Raw genomic sequence first — 24,186 nt, 5'->3', positions numbered from 1 at the left:
CGCACAACTCCTCGAGTTGAGTTCGCTCCTCGAGTCGAGTCCCGATTCGCGAGTCGACTGACACTACCCCGTGTCGACTTCTCGCATTTTCTGGCCAAAGCAACCGACAAGTGTCAACCGTTCTTCAAAGCAATTAAGAAGACGGACGGCTTTGAATGGACGGACGAGTGCGAAAAGGCCTTCCAAGAAATGAAGGCCTACTTCGGGTCACCTCCGTTCCTCTCCAAGCCAAAAGAAGGCGAGACGCTTTACATCTACCTCGCCGTCTCCGAACGAGCTGTAAGCGCTGTGCTGATCCGTGAAGAAGATAGGGCTCAATGGCCCATCTTCTACATAAGCAAAGCCCTACTTGACGCCGAAACGCGTTATACAGAGATAGAGAAGCTCTCTCTCGCTCTCCTCGTAGCCGCCAAAAAGCTACGCCCCTACTTCCAGGCTCACCCAATCGTTGTCCGAACAGGACACCCAATCGGTAAAGCTCTTCAAAAGGGAACATCGACTCGCATGGCGATCTGGTCCCAAGAATTGAGCGAGTACGGGATTGAGTTTCACCCGAGACCAGCAATAAAGGCTCAAGCCTTAGCGGATTTCATAGCAGAATTCTCCTACACTCCCGGCATGGGAAGAGCAGAAGACGAATCGACCGACGACTTGTCGGTTCGAAAGAGAAAGGTCGACCCTACGGGTCCCATCTGGGAATTACACGTAGACGGAGCATCTAATGCCCAGGGAGCAGGCGCCGGTGTGATTCTAACGAATCCCGACCGGGAAAAGTTACGCTACGCCCTCCACTACGGATTCCAGGCCTCCAACAATGAGGCCGAGTACGAAGCCCTCATCGTAGGGCTAGAGCTCGCTCAAAAGCTCAACGTACAGAATTTACGAATACACTATGACTCGCAGTTAATCGTAAATTAGGTTAAAGGCGACTACGTTGCCAAAGAACCTAACATGATCGCCTACTTGGCAAAGACAAACGCCAAGCTAGATGCCTTCTCCTGGTTCGAGATCATCCAGATCCCACGAGAAGAGAACTCCGAGGATGATGCCTTAGCTCGCCTCGGATCCGGTATCACCAAAGACGGGTTAGGAACCATCCCAATCGAGTCTCTCTCGCGACCATCCGTCTCACGTGACGAGGTGGGAACGATTGAGAGCGCCGCTCATCCAACTTGGATGACCCCGCTTACGGACTTCTTGCGAAGATGGGCACTCCCCGAAGACCGCAAAGAAGCCGAAAGGCTAAAAGCCCTCGCATCCAAATACGTGTTGAGAGGCGAAGCCTGATACAGGCGCGGGTATTCAACCCCGCTGCTCCGATGTCTCAACAGCGTCGAGTCGACTAAGGTCCTCCGCGAGATCCACGAAGGCCTCTGTGGGAATCACTCCGCTGGAAGGTCCCTCGCGCTCAAAGCGCTTCGACAAGGCTATTTCTGGCCAATGATGAAAAAAGACGCCTACGACTGGGCGAGAAAGTGCGACAAGTGTCAACGTTTCTCCAACGTTCCACGACAGCCGCCATCTCCCCTAAGTAGCATCGTTGTTCCACACCCCTTCGCAAAATGGGGCGTAGACATTATCGGCAAGCTTCCCAAAGCCCCGAGGCAATACGAATACGCCATCGTCGCTATCGACTACTTCACTAAGTGGGTCGAAGCCGAGCCTCTGGCCCGGATCACCGAGGCCAACACTACGAACTTCATCTGGAAGTCCATAATATGCCGCCACGGCATCCCCGCGTCAATCGTGACCGATAACGGCGCGTAGTTCGACAACGCGAGGGTTAGAGAGATCTGCGCCCAACTAGGGATAAGCAAGACATTCTCATCCCCGCGACATCCACAGGCTAATGGCCAAGTGGAAGCCGTCAACAAGACGATTAAGAGCAACCTCAAGAAAAAGCTCGAAGCCAAAAAAGGTGCCTGGGCTGAAGAACTGCCTTTCATCCTATGGGCCTATCGAACGACCGTTCGAAACGCCACCGGAGAGACCCCCTTCTCCCTAGCTTTTGGGGTTGAGGCGGTGGTCCCCGTGGAAATGGAAGTCCCCACCTATCGGGTCGAGCTCGGTCGCTCACCAGAACAAGCTCAACAAGGCCGGCCTCAAGTCGAGCTCGCTCCTTGGGTCCAGTTCGCTCGTCGAGTCAAGCTCGCTCCTCAAGTCGAGCTCGCTCCTTGAGTCCAGCTCGCTCCTCAAGTCGAGTTCGCTCCTCATGTCGAGCTCGCTCCTTGGGTTCAGTTCGCTCCTCGAGTCGAGCTCGCTCCTCAAGTCGAGCTCGCTCCTTGAGTCCAGCTCGCTCCTCAAGTCGAGCTCGCTCCTTGAGTCCAGTTCGCCCCTCGAGTCGAGCTCGCTCCTCGGGACGACCCCGAGTTTGCAAAGCCGGCTGGCACTCCTCGCGCCAAACCTACGCATCTCCGGGAGTCGAGCTCGCTCCTCGAGTCGAGCTCGCTCCTCGAGTCAAGCTCGCTCCTCGAGTCGAGCTCGCTCCTCGAGCCCAGTTCGCTCCTCGAGTCGAGCTCGCTCCTCAAGTCGAGCTCGCTCCTTGAGTCCAGTTCGTCTCCTCGAGCCAAGCTCGCACCTCGAGACGAGCTCCGAGCCCACGAGTCAACTGGTACTCCCCGCACCGAGTCTACGCGTCTCCTCGAGTCGAGCTCGCCCTTCGAGTCGAGCTCCGAGTCTACGAGTCGATTGACACTCCTCGTGCCGACTCTTAAAAAAAAAGAGGAAGAAAAACCTTGAAGCCCCCCACTCATGGGATATAGAGGCTTGAGAAGCTCGAACCCCTACGGCTTATCAAGCATACGGGTCCAAGAAAAGACGCCGGCCTAACCCGGCGCAACACATAAGCTCGATCGCTCAACAGCACGAGCTCAAAGACGCCGGCCTAACCCGGCACAACACATAGGCTCGGTCGCTCAACAGCACGAGCTCAAAAGACGCCGGCCTAACCCGGCGCAACACATAAATTCGGTTGCTCAACCCACGAGCTCAAAGACGTCGACCTAACCCGACGCAAAAGGCCTAAGTCCCCCACGGGGATACAGACTTAGGAAGCTCGGACCCCGACGGCCCTTCGTGCATATGGGTTCGAGTAAAACATCGGCCTTCCCGGCGTGCCATAAGACGCTTAAGGCGCAGGTGAAAGACGTCCTCCGGGACGCATGTAAGTCGCGTAAAGGCGCTGCCTCAAACCCTAAAAACGCCAAATTTGAGCCAAACAAAGGTTCGCTAGCCTCAGGGCACAAACACCTAAGACGCCGGCCTAACCAGGTGCAATAGGGTTTGAGTTAAAGACGCCGGCCTAACCCGGCGCAACCGCGTTCACTTGCTCCAGGGCAAGCGGGCCCAAAAGACGTCGACCTAACCCGACGCACCCGCGTTCGCTCACTCCAGGGTGAGCGGGCCCAAAAAGACGCCGGCCTAACCCGACGCACCTACGTTCTGACGCTCAAGGGCGCGAACATTAAAAAGACGCCGGCCTAACCTGGCGCACCTACGTTCCGACGCTCAAGGGCGCGAACATTAAAAAGATGCCGGCCTAACCCGGCGCACCTACGTTCCAACGCTCAAGGTCGCGAACATTAAAAAGATGCCGGCCTAACCCGGCGCACCTACGTTCCGACGCTCAAGGGCGAGAACATTAAAAAGACGCCGGCCTAACCCGGCGCACCTACGTTCCGACGCTCAAGGGCGCGAACACTAAAAAGACGCCGGCCTAACCCGGCGCACCTACGTTCCGACGCTCAAGGGCGCGAACATTAAAAAGACGCCGGCCTAACCCGGCGCACCTACGTTCCGACGCTCAAGGGCGCGAACATTAAAAAGACGCCGGCCTAACCCGGCACATCTACGTTCCGACGCTCAAGGGCGCGAACACTAAAAAGACGCCGGCCTAACCCGGCGCACCTACGTTCCGACGCTCAAGGGCGCGAACATTAAAAAGACGCCGGCCTAACCCGGCGCACCTACGTTCCGACGCTTAAGGGTGCGAACACTAAAAAGACGCCGGCCTAACCCGGCGCACCTACGTTCCGACGCTCAAGGGCACGAACACTAAAAAACGCCGGCCTAACCCGGCGCACCTACGTTCTGACGCTCCAGGGCGCGAACACTAAAAGGACGTCGGCCTAACCCGATGCAAAGCGCATTCGCTTGCTTCAGGGCATGAACCCAAAAGACGTCACGATCAGCCGGCGCACCATAAACGCTCGGTCGCTCAACAGCGCGAGCCCAAAGACGCCGGCCTAGCCCGGCGCAACACGTTCAAGCTCGGTCGCTCAACAGCACGAGTTCGAAAACGCCGGCCTAATCCGGCAAGCTCGGTCACTCAACAGCACGGGCTCAAAGATGCCGGCCTAACCCGGCACAACACATAAGCTTGGTCGCTTGATAGCACGAGCTCAAAGACGCCGGCCCAGCCTGGCGCAACACATGGGAGTTCGCTTGCTCCAGAGCGCGAACTCAAGAGACGCCGGCCCAGCCCGGCGCGACTTACACGTCCAGTCGCCAATGGCACGGATGCAAAGCCCCCGGGGACTACCCGGTACGACCTCTTTGATTGCCGAAAGGCACGAAGCGAAGTCACTGGGCCACGATTAGCCCGCAAAGAAGGCATATACGAGTCAAAATTGCTCGAAAATGAGATAGCATTCAACATAAAAGCAACAAAAAATATCTCATAAATAAGGAAAGCCACGACTCCGAATCCAGTGAACACGTGCTGAATAAAAAGTGCGTGAAAAAATAAATGGAATCCTAGGAAAGGAAAAGAAAGCAAAGCGCTAAACATGCGCGTTAAAAAAGAAGCCACACGGCTCAAGGAGCACCCTCATACAGCAGGGGAAACAAGGTGTCGAAGAAGTCGAAAGTGACCCCCCGGGCCTCGTTCTCGGTCGCGGTCGCACTCCGACATTCCACCGCTCCGGCACGACGGGCCTCCTCGGTCCCTATGTCGTAGTCATCCTGCAAGTCGGACGCTCTCCGCTCCGCTTCAGCAAGCTGGGACGAGAGGCGAGTGTTTTCCTCCGCCAGAGAGTCGCGCTCGCGCTCTGCCCGAACACGCGCCGCTTCGCTCGTAGTAAGCTGGCGGTGCGACGTCTCCAAGGCATCGGATCGAGCATCCAGTTGGCTCCAAGGGTCGGTAACCTCAGTGCGAAAAATCTCCGCTGATCGGGTCGCCACCTCACAAGCTCGCCGTTCTTCGGTGAGCTCCCCCGCCATCTTGGCCACCGACATTTGGGCTCCGACACGCTGATCTCGTGCAATTTGAAGTTCCACCTTAGTCCCACGAAGTCGGTCCCGAGTTCCTCACTTGGGCAAGCCTAGACCTCAAACGCCCTTGAGAAATTAAAGTTCACGACTCGTGACTCACGAGCCATGAACTTGGGGGGCTAATGTTGTCGGTCGTTTTCAGGAAACCGAAAATCTAAAAACAATTTGAGACCGGCCGGGCATCGCCGGCTGGATCACCCAACGGGCCCCGACCGCCTAGGCCCATGCGCGCCCCGCGCCCTGCCAGACATGCGCGCCCGTGCCCTACCGGCCATACGCGCGGCGTGCCCTACCGACCATGCGCGCCCTGCCGGCCATGCGCGCCCCGCGCCCTGCCGGCCATGCGCGCCCCACGCCCTGTCGGCCATGCGAGCCCGCGCCATGCCGGCCATGCAAGCCCGTGCCCTGCCGGCCATACGCGCGGCGTGCCCTACCGACCATGCGCGCCCGGCGCCCCGCGCCCTGCCGGCCATGCGCGCCCGCGCCCTGCCGGACATTCGCGCCCCACGCCCTGCCGGCCATGCGCGCCCCGCTCCTTGCCCTTCTGTGGGCTTCCAAGTGGGTCGGCCCATGGCCTTCCCCACTCCTATAAATACCCCCTCTCACTTGAGGGGGGAGACAACCTTCTCTCCAGACGACTTTCTCTCCAGAGAATTTTTCTAGAGAACATTTCCTTTGCATTCTCTCCTCCGGCCTGCGTGTGCCCGACGCTGCCGGCCCGTGCGCGCCCTGCGCCGCCGGTCGTGCACGTCTCACGCCCCAGGCTGTGCGGCCCGGGACATGTGCGCCTTGCGCCCTGCGCAGTCGACTGCGCGCGCCCTCACACCTCCGGCCCGCGTGCGCTCCCTGCGTCCCGGCCCTCCGGCCCATGTGCGCTCCTCGCGCCCCGGCCCTCCGGCCCGCGTGCGCTCGCTGCGCCCCGGCCCTCCGGCCCGCCCGCGCACTCCCGCGTGCCCCGGCCTCCCGGCCCGCGCGCACCCCGGCCGAGCATCTTTGCCACCTCGGCCGAGCGTCCTTCCCACCTCGGCCACCTCGGCCGAGCGTCCTTGCCGCCTCGGCCACCTCGGCCGAGCGTCCTTGCCGCCTCGGCCACCTCGGCCGAGCATCCTTGCAAACTCGGCCACCTCGGCCGAGCGTCTCTGCCACCTCGGCCACCCCGGCTGAGTGTCTTTTGCCACCTCGGCCGAGCATCCTTGCCACCTCAGCCACCTCAGTCGAGCATTCTTGCCACCTCGGCCAGACACGCCCGCTGCCGGGCACGCCACGCCCGGCCAAGTCCTGCGCCCGGCACGCCCCGCGCCCATCCAGGCGACATGTCCCGCGCGCCCTGCGCCCTCTTGGGCGTGAGGCCTTGCGCGCCCCGCTCCCGGCCACCCGGTGGGCCTCAAGGGCCCGGCCCAAGGCCTCTCTCCACAACTATAAATACCCCCCCCCCCTTGGGGAAGGAAAAGGGATCCTGATTGATTCATTCGAGAACTCTCTACTTCTCTTCTCTCGAGAACTCTCTCTCGCCCTCTTGTGACATTTCCAAGAGCGAGCACTCCTCCTCCCTCGGCTCAGAAACACCAGGACCCCCCTCGACGAGAGGGAGCGTGCTCCTCTTCTGTGACCCGAGCTTCTGCGGTACACACCGCTCTCCCGCTTCTTGGCCGTTGAGCTAGAACTCCGAGCTACGAGCACGCGACCCCTCTAAAGCCTTCACTTGAAGCTACGAGCCGGGTCCTACTCTAAAGCCTTGGATTCCCAAAGCCTCTGAGCCCAAGATAGCCCCCAATACACAAATTGAACTACGTTCTGACCTGATCCCGACTAAAGGGTACGTAGGCAGCCAACCTTTGGCACGGTCACACGCCCCCAAAACACACCTCAGGGTTTGGAGGGTGCAGCTCGGTCTACGAGCTCCCATTTTTGGCCCGAGCGCGATCACTTGGTCCGGCCTTGGATCGAACCGCCCGAGGTATTTAATCGTTGTTCATTTTCGTGCGACAATAGGCATCATCGATCTACCGGTCACCTTCGGGATCCCCGGAGGCATTAAAGTCGTTCACATGGTCCCATTCTTAGTGGTTGATCAGGAGTTGCCCTACAATTTAATCATCGGGCGACCCACGTTGTCACCTACTGGTGAAATTCCCCACTGAAGAGGGAATTGGTATCATGGTCGGAGACCAATCCCAGGCCAGGATATGCTACGTGCAAGGAGTCAATGGTAAGTCCGCAGGAAAAATGGTCAACACAATCTTCCAACTGGAAGACGATTACCCATGCGATCTAAGGGACGCAAGGAAGTTCGGAGAACTTGACCCTCGGGACGAAGTCGAGAGACTCAAAGTGGAAACCTCCGATGATCTTGTCTCCGTCGTACTACACGAATCTAAGCCCGACCTGGTTGTAAAGATCAGTACTCGACTTCCACTCGCCATCAGGACTCAGCTCATTGCTTTCCTCAGGGAATTCAAGGATGTGTTCGCATGGACTCATGCGGACATGCCCGGAATTGATCCCGAGATAATAGTGCACCGATTAAACGACGACCCAAGGGTCGCCGAGAAAGTGCAGGCTAGACGAACGTTCAATCCCGAGCGATACCTGGCTATAAATGAAGAGGTCGAGAAACTTCTCACCGCAAACTTCATCCGAGAGGCTAAGTACCCCAAGTGAGTCGCCAACGTGGTAATGGTGAAAAAAACCTAATGGGAAGTGGCGTATTTGCATAGATTACGAAGATCTTAACAAAGCCTGCCCTAAGGATTGCTTCCCACTCCCGCGCATCGAACAGCTGGTCGACGCCACGGCTGGCCATGAACTCCTCAGCTTCATGGACGCCTATTCGGGTTATAACCAGATTCGAATGCATGAGCCCGACCAAATTAAGACAACCTTTGTCACCGACCGAGGTCTCTACTGTTATAAGGTCATGCCTTTCGGCCTTAAAAATGCGGGAGCAACTTACCAGCGTTTGGTTAATCGGATCTTTGCCAATCAAATCGGCAAGACCATGGAAGTGTACGTGGATGACATGCTCGTCAAAAGCCTACTGGCAACTAATCACATACACGACCTAAGGAAGATGTTCACGATCCTCCTCCGGTATAAAATGAAACTCAACCCTAACAAGTGCGTGTTCGGGGTTGAATCCGGAAAATTCCTTGGATACATCGTCAGCCGACGAGGGATAGAGGTGAATCCCGAAAAAATCAAGGCACTCCTTGAGATGAAGTCTCCAAAACGAGTCAAAGAGGTGCAGAGCCTGACCGGTCGGATTGCTGCTCTGACACGATTCGTGTCAAAAGCCACCGACAAGTGTCAACCGTTCTTCGAAGCTCTAAAGAAGACGGACAGCTTTGAATGGCCATCGAATGCAAATAAGCCTTTCAAGAAATGAAGGCTTACTTCGGGTCCCGTCCATTCCTCTCTAAACCAAAAGAGGGAGAGATGCTATACGCATATCTCGTCGTCTCTGAAAGAGCCGTAGGCGCTGTTCTTGTCCACGAGAAAGATAAGGTCCAATGGCCGGTCTACTACGTGAGCAAAGGGTCAGGCCTTTCAAAAGAGAACATCGACTCGCATGGCGATCTGGTCCCAAGAATTGAGCGAGTACGGGATTGAGTTCCACCCAAGAGCGGCTATAAAGGGTCAGGCCTTAGCCGACTTTGTGGCCGAATTCTCCTATACTCCCGATATGGAAAGAGCGGAAAATGGCTTAACCGATAACGCAATGACTCGGAATAATTTTGACTAACCCCGACGGGGAAAAGTTGCGATACGCCCTTCACTACGGCTGCCAAGCCTCCAATAATGAGGCCGAATATGAAGCTCTCATTGTAGGGATAGAGCTAGCGCAGTAGCTCGGCTCAAAAAACCTGCGAATACACTGCGACTCGCAGTTGATCGTGAACCAGGTTAAAGGAGATTATACTGCCAAGGAACCTAATATGGTTGCATATCTGGCTATGACAAACTCCAAACTCGATGCCTTCTCTTGGTTCGAGACTCACCAAATCCCGAGAGAACAAAATTCAGAGGCAGACGCACTTGCTCGCCTTGGATCTGGCATCGACGAAGACGGATTGGGGACCGTACCCATCAAATTTCTCCCACAGCCATCTGTCTCCCGAGACGAAGTCGGGACCGTAGAGGTTGCGTCTCAGCCTACTTGGATGGACTCAATTATCGAGTTTCTGCGAAGAGGGGAACTTCCCGAAGACCGCAAAGAAGCCGATAAGTTGAGAGTCTTAGCGTCCAAGTACACGCTTCGAGATAACATACTCTATAAGCGCGATTACTCAACGCCGCTGCTCCGATGCCTCAATAGCGTCGAGTTGACAAAGATCCTCCGCGAAATACACGAGGGCATCTGTGGGAACCACGCCGCTGGAATTTCCCTCGTGTTCAAAGCGCTTAAGCAAGGCTACTTCTGGCTTACCACGAAAAGAGATGCTTGTGAGTGGGCGAGGCGCTGCGATAAGTGCCAACGCTTCTCCGAGATCCCGAGGCGACCGCCAACCCCACCAAGCAATATCATTATCCCATGGCCCTTTGCTAAATGGGGTGTGGACATTATTGGCAAGCTCCCTAGAGCGCCAAGACAATATGAGTACGCCATAATTGCCATAGACTACTTCACCAAGTGGGTAGTTCCCCTCTTCGGGACCGCGAATACAACGAACTTCATCTGGAAAAGCATGATATGCAGGCACGGTATCTCCGTCTCGATTGTGACCGAAAATGGCACACAATTCGATAACACGCGAGTAAGAGATATCTACGATCAACTAAAGATCAGCAAGACATTCTCCTCGCCGCGTCATCCTCAGGCCAACGGCCAAGTTGAAGCAGCCAACAAGACTATCAAGAGCAATCTTAAAAAGAAGCTTGAAGACAAAAAAAACGCTTGGGCTGAAGAGCCACCATTCGTCATGTGGGCTTACCGGACGACCGCGCGAAACGCCACCGGTGAGACGCCATTCTCCCTCGCATATGGGATCGAAGCCGTGGTGCCGATCAAACCGAGATCCCCACATTCCGAGTTGAGACATTCAACGAAGAAAACAACGACAAGGCTATATGCCTGGAGTTGGACTTAATCAACGAAAAGAGGTCAGAAGCGCTCAACCACCTCGCTGCACAGAAGTGCAAGGTCGAAAAATACTACAACTCCAAGATCAAAAGGCGAACCTTTGCCGTCGAAAGCCTCGTACTAAGACGGGTGTTTCAGAATACACAAGTGCAAGGCGCCGGCGTCCTAGGCCCAAACTGGGAAGGCCCCTATAGAGTCCGCGAAGTCATTCACGACGGGACATACTACATCGAACACACGGACGGAACGCCAATCCGCCACCCGTGGAATGCGGAACACTTGAGGCAGTACTACCAGTAGCTAGCATTTCCCACATTTTACCGCTTTAATTTCCCATTTTCAATAAGGCCTACGAGCCAACGTTTTAGGATTTTAAACTTTTCGCAATCGTAATAAAATTCGAGATTTCCCTTTGAAAATTTGTTTTATGCAAGTTTTCCGGTTATCAAAAATGAAACTTATAACCCCAAAACTCTGGGGGCTAGCAACGGTAAGGAAACCCTCAAGAGAACATGCTCCACCAAAAAATTTTAAGTCCCAACCCGAACATAAACGGGAACGAGGACACTAAGACGCCTACATGGCGCACATAAGGCGCCTACATGGCGCAACCTAGCCGTCCTTAGGGACGCACGTAAGACGCCTACATGGCGCAACCAAGCCGTCCTTAGGGACACACCTAAGACGCCTACATGGCGCAACTAAGACGCCTACATGGCACACGTAAGACGCCTACATGGCGCAACTAAGACGCCTACATGGCGCACGTAAGACGCCTACATGGCGCAACCAAGCCGTCCTTAGGGACGCACCTAAGACGCCTACATGGCGCAACTAAAGACGCCTACATGGTGCACGTAAGATGCCTACATGGCGCAACCAAGCCGTCCTTAGGGACACACTTAAGACGCCTACATGGCGCAACTAAAGACGCCTACATGGCGCACGTGCCTACATGGCGCAACCAAGCCGTCCTTAGGGACGCACCTAAGACGCCTACATGGCGCAACTAAGATGCCTACATAGCTCACGTAAGACGCCTACATGGCGCAACCAAGCCGTCCTTAGGGACGTACCTAAGACGCCTACATGGCGCAACTAAGATGCCTACATGGCGCACGTAAGATGCCTACATGGCGCAACCGAGCCGTCCTTAGGGACGCACCTAAGACGCCTACATGGGGAAACTAAGACGCCTACATGGCGCAACTAAGCCGTCCCTCGAGACGCGAACAACTAAGACGCCTACATGGCGCAACTAAGCCGTCCCTCGAGACGCGAACAACTAAGACGCCTACATGGCGCAACAAAGACGCCTACATGGCGCACTTAAGATGCCTACATGGCGCGCATAAGATACCTACGTGGCATGGCTAATTCACAGTTGAAACGCTTATAAAACACAAACCGTTCAAACGGTCGGTATCTGAGGCGAAACCCTTCTAAGACAAAAGAACTGCCGAAACCATTGGTAGAAGATCCATGTCCATCAAAGCACGCCATAACAAAAAATGAGCAAACACGTTCATAAAAGAAAATAATGTTTTATAAAACAGAGGGCAACTGCCCCAAAACTCCTAGAAAGCAAGTGCTAAAGCATGTGCGCTGAAAGGAAATTCCTAGAAGGAAGCATGCGCTAAACACTTGTGCGAAAAAATAATAAAAGAATAAAAAATATTTTCACTCGGCGGGATCGTCACCAAAGGGTTCGACCCCGTCGAGCGGTGGGAACAGCGAGTCGAAGAAGCGGAAGGTGACCCCCCGAGAAACATTCTCGGTAGCAGTAGCGTGCCGATACTCCATCGCCGCCGCATGCCTCGCCTCTTCGATCCCGACATCGAAGTCGTCTTGTAGGTCAGATGCAAGCAGTTCCCCGCAGCCTTTTCCGCGGAGACCCGAGCCACTTCCTCCGCCAAGGAGTCGCGCTCGGGCTCTGCTCGGACACTGGCAGCCTCGCTCGATGAAAGCTGACCCTGTAGAATGCCCACTTCTTCTGTACGCGACTCCAACTGGCATCGAAGGTCCCGCAGCTCGCTCCGGAAAACTTCTGTCGATCGAGTCGCCACTTCGAGAGCTTGATGTTTCGTCGTTAGCTCCTCAGCTATTTTCGCCACGGGTAACTGAGCACGGTCGCACTTGCCTCGAGTAACTCCCAACTCCACGCGAGCCTCTTGGAGTGGTTCGCGGAGACTCGCAAACTCTGCCTTTGAGTGAGAACCTCGCTCGGCATGGGCTAGCCGAGATTTCTCTTGAGCAAGCTCCTCCTGAGCAAGGCCCATGCGTCGAATGAGGTAGTGGAGAATCTTCTCGTCTCGGGTCGCGCGCGTAAGTACCTGAGACTGCGAAAGGACAAGTCAGCAAAAGACAAGATCCTAGCAAATCAAAGCGAAAGGATAAAAACAAAGGGAACTTACTCTCTGTGCGTCGGAGACACCGTGGCGGAAGAATTCCACATCGCTGCTGGCCACGATGCCCTTCCACATCTTCATCGAAGATTGCGCAAGCCCCTGGGAACACTCCCCTCTGACCTCCACAGCCTCCAACTCGATCATCGAGTTCGCGCGCTTCGAATCCGAAGACGTGTCCGGAAGAGCTAAGGAAGATGGTCGCTTCAAAGAAGCGCGGGGACAACCCTCCGCCGAGTGACCAATGTCGGACTTCTCTCGGCGTTCCACGCCGTGATCCGGGAACGGAATGCCGCCAACGACTTCGGGTCTCGAGAAGCCTTCGCCAGGCACGCCCGAGCCCTCGCCCTAGCCGAGGAAGCTACAAAACAACAAAGTCAAAACTCTAGACTAAAACAAAAATAGAGAGTGCAAACGCCAAAAGTACCTGGAAGACCGCCGCTCGAGGGAGATGACACGGCGCTAGGGGCACTCTCCGCCCGCTGATTATCATCACGGCCGAGAGGAAAAGGCGGGAACCACCCGGTAGACGCCATCAGCTCAGGCGAGCGGAATCGCTCACCAGCTTTTCGAGCCTCCGACATTCCCCGGATCTCCTTCACAAATTCGAGATCGTCAGCTCCCGCATCGGCGAAAAATTTGATCAAGGGACCAAACCGAAGCAGCGCATACCCGAAGGCCTCGCTTGAGACCCACACCCACGCTCTCCGGTTATGCTTCTCCGAGTCCGTGATCAGCTTAGTGTTCCGGCGATCGCGGGCCATGAAGAAACTGGGTTGCCCGGGCCAGGAAATACCGCGACAAGGTTGCGAAAGTCGCTCACGGTCATCGCCCGCTCAGTCTGAGAATGCCACTCCATGTGACACATCTCTACCATGCGGTAAAACGCCGGGCTCATCTGACAAGCATGCACCCCCAATCGCGTGAGAAGCTGCTGGACGATGGGCTGGAACGGCAACCGCAACCCGCAGTTGAAACTCGCGACCGAAACTGCGGTGAATCCACGGCGTGGGCAAAAAGGACGATCGTCCGGCAAGGGACGGAGAAGCGCCACGGACGACGGAATGGCGTATGCCTCCCTGAGGTCAATGAATGTTCGGTAGGTGAGCGAGCTCGAAGCATCGACCCCCGAACAATCAAAGCCCTCGGGAGCAGCAAAGCCTTCCTCGGGATACCACTTCGTCCTAGCAAGTGACCTCGCCGACACTATCGTTTCCGCGTCAGGGGTCTCGGACTGAGCACCTCCTGGCTCCAAGAAAGGGCCTCTAGCATCCAATACGGCCGCAGTAGTCGCCAGTGGCCCTTTGGGACACTCCGGTGGGAGGCCCTCGGCCCCTGGACATGTCTCTGAGTCGCCTCCGGGATCTTCAGACTCTGGCCCAAAGTCGTCCACGCCGTCAATCTCGTCGAGGATCGATTTTAGCGGAGTCACCACAGCCGCGCCAGCAACTTCTCCCCGCACGCCATGGACGTCCAAGACGGACTCTGGCACGTCGGATCGGGGCTTGTCGTGCGCCCCCTCGCCGACCAAATTGATCATGAGGTGAGGTGCAGCTTCCCCAGACGTAGGGTGATCGGCGCCCCATCTTCGCCGCTCCCAGTCGGCGCACACTCCTCCCAAGGCTGACGAATGGTCGCAGTCGCGCTCAGCTCGCCTTCTTCGAGCCACTACTCCACTCCACTTGGATTCTCCTCCATGTGCAAAGGAACTTCCCCTAATCCCGCGAAGAGGTCATCCTCTACATGCTTAGAATCCTGAAACAAGAGAGAAAAATCAATCTCGGGATCCTCAGTTGAGAAGGGGGAATGAATATCCATAATGCAAGAGTGTAGAATAGAGAAAAAGTGTAGAGAAAGAGAGAAAATATAAAGTGGGAGAATAAGAGGAGGGAGCCACTATTTATAGACCTCTTGGGGGGGGGGGGGGGGGGGGGGGGGGGGGGGGGGGTAGGAGTCCAAATCCTACTCCCACAAGAGGGAAGAGAAGGAAAAAACCTCCAAAAAGTTGGAATTGCCCGTGCAAACGCGTCAGCCTCGCGCACGGGGCGCGCGCCGCACGGTCACTCGAAAAAAAAAACGAGGGTGACAGTGAAGACTTTGAAATAAAGTTTCCTCAAACACCAAACTGAAAAGACTTAAGTTCATCGCCAGGAACCTCCCGAGCAACGAACTTGGGGGGCTAATGTTGTCGGTTGTTTTCGGAAAACACGGAACGTCGAGAAGACGTGCCGCTCAAGGTGCCGATGGTTAGGCCGGAGGTCCTGAAGAGCGGCAAGCCTTCCCTCACAAGTCGCTGGCAAGCCCTCGCACCGAGACTCTCAAACCTTCAAGTCGAGCTTCGCTCCTCGAGTCGAGTCATTGTCCTCAAGTCGAGCTTCGCTCCTCGAGTCGAGTCATTCTCCTCGAGTCGAGCCTCGTTCCTCGGACGGAACCGCGGGATATTCTCTTTAATTCGAGCCTCGGGTCGGTCTCCTCAAGTTGAGCATCGCTCCTCGAGTCGAGCCCCGAGTCACGATCCTCGAATCAAATCTCGCCCGTCGAATAGATACTTTCGTATTTCGCGCGACAAGCGCAATATTCGAAGCCCAAGACAGCCCAATGAACAAAGACCGCGAAGACCCGCGAAAGTGCAGCCAGGCGCGCGCCGCGCCCAGTGCAAGGCTGCGCGAAGGCTACGCGCCTCCGCTTGAAGGTGCGCGCGCCCCTAGTCCCACATGAACGATAAAGGAGCCTCTTAAGGCCCTCAAACACCTGTAAATACCCCCTCTCATTGAGGGGGAAGCCATCCAATAATATTTTCCTATCGATACGCTCGAATTCTCACTCTCCTCTGCTTCTCTGGATGTCATCTCTTGCCTGAAGCACTTCCGCAAGTTTCTCTCGTTCTCAGAGATTCCGAAGTACTCTCAAGGACTCCCGGACGTCACTCCCTCTGATTGAATACCGAAGCTAGTGCCCAGGCACGCTCCTAGGGTTCTCCACTGAGAATCCCCTACGCGTCTAACACGCTAGACGTGTCTGCGATCTCTGAGGTTCCGAGACATTGCCGAGGAATCCCCCGCGCTCCGTCTCCTTCGTTGAGAACGCCTACTCCCAGGCTCCGCGCCTCATTCAGCGTTGCATACGCCCTGAACTACGTTCTGACCTGATCCCACACAAGAGGTACGTAGGCAGCCTATACGAAAAAGGCAAGGTCACTTCTCCTCCTCACCCCTTCTCTCCTCTAAGAGGTGGGTTGATCGGAGAAAATCTAGCTCGAGACTTTCGAGTTCACACCTTTGGCCCGGGTGCGATCACTTGGTCCGGCCTTGGATCGAACCGCCCGAGGTAGATAATCGTTGTTCATTTTCTTGCGACAACATATATATATATATATATATATATATATATATTATTGAGAAAATGTTATGGTCATTAAAAAAAAACAAGTTTAAAAATAACAAAAAAAATCTATGATAAAAGGTTTTTTAAAAGACCATAGACCGAGAGTTTCAAAAAACATTTTCAAAGAAATGTATAAACCAAAAAAAAAATCGTTCACCAAAAGATATTCTAAATAGATATTTCACAAAGCATAATTGGCCGAGCGGCCTCCAGTGGATGGCCGAGAAGAGCCGGATGGCCGAGTGCCCTTGAGCGATGGTCGAGCCGTCTCTTGATGGACGGCCGGGTGGCCTCGAGCAATGGTCGAGCATCCTCGAGCGATGGCCAATGGTTGAGCGGCCTCGAGCAATGGCCGAGAGTCTCCGCCGTGTCTTTTCGTCGAGGTGACCGGTGACTCTAGTCGAGTTGTGGCGGGTGTCCTTAGCTAATGTTTTTAAATCTCGTCGGCTCGAGACGGGCCGACAACATTAGCCCCCCGAGTTTGCTACGAAATTACAAATTCTAACGGCAAACTCAGAGCCTTGATGATGCGTGGAGCTATCGAGAAGCGTCGCGGTTGCGAGTCGAGGAGAACCGGCATGAAAGGTTACGTCTTACTCTCCCTTATTATTTTTTTTATTTCTTTTTAAGTCGTGGTGCGTGCATAACACGTGTCACTCACGGTCTATTGGGTCCCCGAATCATTTTTATGAGGGTCCTCTTGACGAGGATATATTTTCCTTTCTCTCATCCTCTCAACCCGGCTTAGACGAGTTTCGGGACCAATTCAAAACTCCCATCTTTCCTCTTTCTTACAACTAGAGCCTTGGGCAAGACATGCACATCAGGGAGGACAATCACTCGATGGTGGACGCCTGGATAGGTGGCGTGGAGATGCCGGCGGCTGAGGGCGAGCCTGTCGCGGGCGCTGGAGCGCGCGGGCCGCCCGAGGCGGGGGAGAGCCGGTGGCTGGGGTCGACGCGGGCGCAAGTGCTGGAGCGCGTAGGCCGTCTGAGGCGGGGGGTGTGCCGGCGGCCGGGATCAACGCGGGCGTGGGCATTGGAGCGCGCGGGCCATCCGAGGTGGGTGGAGCGTGGCTAGCCGAGGTGGGCGCGAGCGACCAGGCGCGGATGTGTGAGTCGGCGGGTCTGGACGAGGCGCTGGAGGCCGAGACTGTCGGGCCATGCAAGCCAGCAGTGCTGAGCGAAACGCAGGTGACCGGGAGCGCCAGGCCGTGCGAGTCGGCCGGGCCAAAGGAGGCGTCAACGGCTGAGGGCGTCGGGGCGCGCGAGCCGACCGGGCTGGGCAAAGCGCAGGTTGCCGGGATCGTCGTGCCACGCGAGTCGGCCGGGCCAGAGGAGGCGTCGGCGGCCGAGGGTGCCGGGGAGCGCGAGCCGACCGGGCTGGGCGAAGCGCATATGGCCCGGGGCACCAGGCTACGCGGGTCGGCCGGGCCGGAGGTGGCGTCAGTAGTCGAGGGCGCCGGGGCGCGCGAGCCGGCTGTCTGGGACTTCTTCAGCGGCGCCGGCGAAGTTGGAGGTGGTTGCGGCCTAGCCATTTCCAGCTGAGAGCGCCTGGGCGGTCTAGGAGATGATGGCCCGGCGCTAACCCTAGGGTTGGTGGGCGCGCCGGGCTTGGCCCAAATGGCCGAGGCGGACTGGACGTGGGCTAGGCCTACTTGGGGCGCTGAGGCCGTGCGCGAAGAGGGGCAGCGCCGGGCCCATTCGGGCGAGGCGGGTGAGACGCGGGCTGGGCCCGCCTGGGAAGTTGAAGCCGCGCGTGAGGGGGGCCTGGGCTGGCCCCATGCGGCCGATGCGAGTGTGGCGCAGGCCGGGCCAGCCCGAGACGCCAAGGCCGCACACGTAGGAGGAATGGGCCGGGCCCATGAGGCCGAGGCAAGCGAGGCGCGGAGCGGGCCTGTTCGGGGCGTCGAGGCTGGACGCGAGGAGAGCCCGGGCCGAGCCCATTCGGCCCAGGAGGAGAACGCGCCGACCGAGCCCACCCGGGCTGTGGAAGTTGAGCCCGAGGTTTTTTCGGGCCGGGCTTCCATCGAGGTTGCCTTCGACAAGCGAGCGGGGGACAGCCCCGACTTGACACGGGTTGCGTCGCTTCGACCTCTCTCGACCGCTCGGGAGGAGGAGGAGCGCGGGTTGCTCCCGAGTCTTGTGATCTTTAAGGGATTGGCGTCTCGAGTGTCATTCGGATCACATCCATCGGATCTCATATGAAGTAATGGATTCCATCGTAGACTATCTGAAAAATTCTATCAATTTCATCTGAAACCGAATTTTGGTATGCATTTCATCGGATTTTATCTGAATAAATCGGATTTCATCGGAGAAAACCCCCAATTTCAAAACCCTAACTTTTCTGCATCGTCTAAATCTGATCCAAATCATCAAAGAATAACTACTAATCACTCCAATCACCTATTATATTTATCTTACACCAATATAAACACGAAATAAAGATAAAATCTAACATTGTTCGCTATTTTAGCTATGGAACCTTCAACCCCAAATGAGATTGGAGAACCTTGAACGCTGGATTTGGAGCGTGGAAGCTCGTTGGAATCACTCAAAGACGCTTGGAATTGGTCGTATTTTGACGGATTTGGTCGAACTTTGCCGGAACCGATCGGGAGAGAGAGAGAGAGAGAGAGAGAGAGAGAGAGAGATGAAGAGTCTTTGGGAAATGAGAGGGAAAGAAAGAAGTTTGAGGGTTTATTCGATTTTAGGGGTTTTTTTGTCCGAAAATATGTCAAGTTAAACTTTCGATATTATTAAACTAATGGGTCTAATTTTGATATTTTGAGCATTTTAAAGTATACAAAAATGAAATTTCTCTTTCACAATTTCTTTGTCGATGACAGAAGCTTTTCTTAATTTTTATACAAAGAAATCTTGAGATCCACATCCTCAAACTTAAACCGTTTGGTCTTCTTGAGACCGACTTTGGCATCAAACTTGTTTTTATTTAATGGAACTGTTTAGATTTTCGCAACAAAAAAAAGCCTGCCTTCCTTTAAATATCTATTGATTTATTTTTTCTTTTTCTTAGATTGTTTCAAATCAAACAAGGTTAGTAGTAAAAGTTTCAAGCAGTAGACTTGCGACAAGAAAAAGTCGTTTTTTTTTCTTGGTATATAACACCCTTCAAACTAACCGATGATCGAATGTGTAATCCAGGCAACGCGAGAATGTGGGATTCACATTTTAACCGTAAGTCTCTTTCCATTGTCCTCTATAGAACATATCTCTATATACTTAAATTCTAATTCTAAATAGTTGATGATTTGTTGCTTCGACATCTAAATTCTTCGCGTTCGGCGTAGACAAATACGAGCTACAAATTGTGGCACACAGAGAAATGTTTGTGGTTGTGTGGCGGCGATTGATTCATTGTTCTAAAATTGGCATTGAAGAAAATGAGCTTACTTTTTCACCACCTTTGTATTTCGTTGGATGCTCTTGAATGTCCAGCAAGCTTATCACCCGGTGAAACCCTACGGTAGTGTCTCTCATAGACTTCATGTGATCGAGTTTGTCAGAACATCTCTTGATAATTAAGAACTCAAAGATTCTTCTTATGTAATCCATGGTAGATTATTACAGTGACCAAATATCTATACAAATTTACATTCACAAAGAAAAAAAAAAGAGCAATAAATTATTGAACATAATAATTCCCCGAATACAAATGTTTTCACAAAAGATACTATTATCTTCTCAAGTACAGTGATCAATGATTCTCATCACAAAATTCAAAATGAAATAGTTTTCCTTATTCTATATATTTGAAATGAAAAAGTGAATGCAGTTAAAGCGACATTTTGAAACCTTGTAACAAAAAAAAAAAGGAAACTACACTAAGCTGCAAGGGAGTAACACAATCTCTCAGATCTGGCCACTCATTCATTCTTCACTTCTGTCGTCTTCTTCTTCGAAGTGACCTGTGAGTATAGAAAAGTACCAAAGACTGCAACGGCGGATCCAAGCGCATTGAGAGGCGTAACCGGATTCCTGAAAACCAGCACGGTCGACACGATCACCACCACTCTCTTCATAGTATTCCCGACGGAGAAAGTCAGGGGACTAATCTCATCCAAAGCCTGATAAGACGACTGATTGTAAAGATGATAGAAGACACCAGAGAGAAGAACGAAACCATAAAATGTCGCCGGATTTCCAACGGCCTGGGTGGCGCTCCGGTAGCCCTGGAGCCAACTGGACCCTTCCACGAAGACGGCGACGGGGAAGAGGTAACAGAGAGAGACGACGCTGATGAGTCCGTAGAGATTAAGGCCGTTTATCTCCTTGAAGCTGTCGAGACTCTTCTTGGAGTAGATATTTCGGAGGACGAAGCCGACGTTGCTGATTAAGGCTCCGTAGAGGCCGGAGGGAGTGAAGGAGAGCTCGGTGACGGCGGCCAGAGAACATCCGAAGACGATGGGAAGGATGGAGAGCCAGACGGCGAGGGGATAGGTTTGGCCGAGGAGGGAGGAAAAGGCGACGGAGAAGACGGGCTCGGAGGACTTGATGACGTGTGTGAAGGAGACGGCGGATTTGGAGAAGGAGACGCAGGCTGAGATGTGGCCGACGGTGTGGAAGAGGGCCGGGAGGAGGAGGGCGATCAGGAAAGGCTTCGTGATTCTGGGCCGAGGCTGCAGTTTGAGGGCCCAGAGAGTGGACATCCAGGCCGAGCCCACCAGCAGCTGGAAGGAGGCGAGGAGCCAGGGGAAGGGGAACAGGTTCAGGGCCTTTTTGTTGTAGATGTTGAACACGATGTTCTGCACGTACCACAGCCCGAACACCACCGCCAGCTTCAACGTCTTCTTCTTCTCGCTTTTCTCGGGCGATGACCCGTTAGCGGCGGAGGAGGCTTTTGGGGGTGACGTGGCGAACCGGATGGGAAATCTGATGAGCGGGTGTGCTGGGGGTTTAGGGGCGGAGTAGGAAGGGAAGCTGAGAGAGGCGGCGGTCAGGGTTCGGAGGTGGATGACGTGATGGCGGTGGGGTTGGAGTTGGAGTTGGGGTTTGGTGAAAAGAGTAGGGATGGTGAGATTTAGGGAAACCATTTTTTTTTTTTGTTGGTGGGACGGGAGTGAACTTCCGAAAGTGCACTGATATTTTGTTGACCAAGGAAAATAGGGTCTCTTCCCCGCCACCCTTTATTTACTTCCTTTATTTATTTGACCCTCGAAGAAAGGGAAAAAAATGACATCATTGCCCCTCAATCGTAAGAGCATCTTTAATGGTTTCTTGCTTAACAATTGTAGGGATTTGCTTGTAAATATCAAAAATGTTTAGCTAGTTGTTTAACCATTGTTTTGCATATTGGCTATTGATTTAGCTAAGCAAATCTAAGCAAATTAGCTTATTTAAGCTAGTTGCTTAACTATTTAGCTCTACAAAAACCTATGTGGCAAATAGAGCTAATATATTTAGCTAAACCATTAAATATGCTCTAATACGGTGGTCCTCAAATTCTCAAATCTGTTTTAATGATATTTTTAGCAATTTTAGTCTTTTAGTCAAATTTTTTGTGATTCTAACATTTTTTTTAAATAAACGTGGGCATACCATGAAGAATTTCATTAAAACAACTCTCACTTAAAATAGCGGAGGAAAATCGTAGTTACAATAACGGGATTTGGTCCTTTAAAACCTCTCGCAGGGCACAAAGAGGGACAAACCCCTCCCAATGCACAACGGAGCCTACCCTAAGAGCATAGCGACCTAGATTGTGGGCAACCACATTACAAGAGCGGGAGATGAAAGAAACAGAGAAAACGTTGAACCATTTAGCACTAGCCTTGATATCTTCAATGATCGTTCCCAACTCCGTAAGGGGGCCCGTCTCTCTACCGATCGTACAAACCACGTCGAGGCAATCGGATTGGATTACAATGCTTCTCCAACCAAGGTCATTGGCAAGAGCCATGCCCCGAAGAATGGCGGTTGCTTCAACGAGTGGGGTAGAGAAACCCGCGTGCTTCACCGTGATCTCAGATGCAATAACAACCCCGCGGCTATCTCAGATAACACAACCGGTACCAAAGCGCCCTCCCCTCAAGTCGATAGCCGCGTCCATGCTAATCGCCACCGTGCCGGGGATAGGAGGAGGCCAAGGAGTCGGCACCGGTTTGCTGCCCGCCGGTCGTAGCGCCGCGTTGGCTTTCTTGAATTCTTCAAGGAAGTCGCTGATCCAAAGGATGAGTTCATTCGGCGTCCAATGCCCACCCCCGATCGCAACTTTGTTCCTATGATTCCAAATTTCCCAAGCCAAAGTAACGAAAAAATCAAAGTTGCGTACCTCTCTGTGATGCAAGGCTTTCATGAAGATGGATATTGCGTCCTCTGAGGACCTACATTCTCAACACAAGACATCGTGATACGATTTTATAGATAACATTGCAAAGGCTAATAGGTCTAAAGTCACTAACGTTGTCTGCCTTGTCCACCTTAGGAATAAGGGTAATTACCGTATCGTTGATCTCTAAGATCGGTTGCCTGTCGTTGAGGATCCCCAAGCACACCGAGGTCACAAGCTCGCCCACCACCACCCAATACTTTTGATAAAAGAGGGCCGGGAACCCATCACTCCCCAGAGCTTTGATAGGTCCCATGGAGAAAATGGCCTCTTTCACATCCTCCTCTTTAAAGGGCCTAAGCAAGTCATTATTCATCTCGGGCATGACCAACGTATCGATACCCATCAAGGCCGCCTCTATGCACTCCGGGCTCGGGTTTGTGGAAGAGAATATATCGTTGAAGTAGGCGGTGATCACATCTTCAATTGTGGCATCCCCTTCTTCTAAACTCCATTCTCATCAAAAAGGCCTCGGATTATATTCCTCTTTCTTCTCGTCGAGGCTTTTTGATGGAAGAGGGTCGTGTTCTTATCCACACTTCATCCAACCCAACCGACTCCTTTGTCTCCAAAAAACCGTTCCTCCTTTTCAAGGAGGGCGTCAGGTTGTCGTTGTTCTCGGCTCAAGTCCGAGAGGCCTCTAGGTCGCCATCCCCGATGTTGTCAATGATGCCCACAAGAAGAGTTGCAGTATTTACTTTTGTACATTTGATGTAATAAAGTCTCACGAAGACTCTTGCTTGTAATTGCTTATTTATTAATAAAAGTTGAAACGTTCTTTCATTCTTCGTTGTCTGAAGCTTTATGATAAAACCTTAGTCTTTAGTGTTGGAATTGATCTAGGGTTAAGAAAAAGTTTAACGCTTCGAGCAAGCGGCGGAAATTAAAAATTTTCTTTAAAACAAGTAAAACGATTTTACTAACCTAGACAAAGAGCAAGTACATATAATTCAAAACTATAAACAAGCAACACATGTTTACTAACATTTGAGAAGCTTGAACGTTGAGAAGCCTTCGGAAGGTTGAAACGTTCGTCTCCCATAGCAGCACGTCTCTCTTCTTTCCTCGGGAACTCGAGCAACCAGGAAAGTTTTTATCACTAAAATCACTCGAGAAATAAAGGAATTAGTGTGTGGGCACTTTTAAACACGACGACTCGAGAACAAGTCTCAAAGTCGAAGAGCTAAAAACACTAGGTCAAATGTGGACCTAGGTGCCAAAACAAAAACGAAAGAACTTAGAGAGAGAAGGAGAGAGGGGGCCACCACGTCTTCTATCTCTAGATCTCGTGGTGGCCGCCCATCTCCCTCTCTCTCTCTAGTTTTCTTTCGTTTTTGTTTTGGCACCTAGGTCCACATTTGACCAAGTGTTTTAGCTCTTCGACTTTGAGACTTGTTCTTGAGTCGTCGTGTTTAAAAGTGTCCACACACTAATTCATTTCTTTCTAGAGTGATTATTATGATAGAAACTTTCGTGGTTGCTCGAGTTCCCGAAGAGAGAAGAGAGACGTGCTGCGAGGGGAGACGAACGTTTCAACCTTCCTAAGACTTCTCAACGTTCAAGCTTCTCAAAGGTTAGTAAATATATAATGCTCGTTAATAGTTTTAATTTATATGTACTTGCTCTTTGTCTAGGTTAGTAAAAACGTTTTACTTGTTTTAAGAAAATTTTTAAATTACGCCGCTTGCTCGAAGC

General features: G+C 53.2%; 1 protein-coding gene across 1 annotated transcript; it reads right to left on the bottom strand.

Moving 5' to 3' along the window:
- Positions 1-19,768: 19,768 nt before the first annotated feature.
- LOC149390130 (Nucleotide/sugar transporter family protein) lies at positions 19,769-21,276 on the bottom strand. Its single transcript, XM_089618635.1, has one exon. The coding sequence runs from the start codon at positions 21,194-21,196 to the stop codon at positions 20,030-20,032; it is 1,167 nt and encodes a 388-aa protein (XP_089474761.1). The 5' UTR covers positions 21,197-21,276; the 3' UTR covers positions 19,769-20,029.
- Between the last annotated feature and the right edge of the window lie 2,910 nt (positions 21,277-24,186).

This window comes from Urtica dioica, chromosome 7, assembly GCF_054948205.1.
Source record: "Urtica dioica subsp. dioica isolate 48M chromosome 7, U.dioica_male_clone48M_v1_H2, whole genome shotgun sequence".
Lineage (NCBI taxonomy): Eukaryota > Viridiplantae > Streptophyta > Magnoliopsida > Rosales > Urticaceae > Urtica > Urtica dioica.
This window is presented reverse-complemented; position numbering and strand designations above follow the sequence as displayed.

What these genes read in the sequence shown, in the direction of transcription:
- LOC149390130 (XM_089618635.1), bottom strand. Translation starts at nt 21,196, where the DNA reads ATGGTTTCCCTAAATCTCACCATCCCTACTCTTTTCACCAAACCCCAA.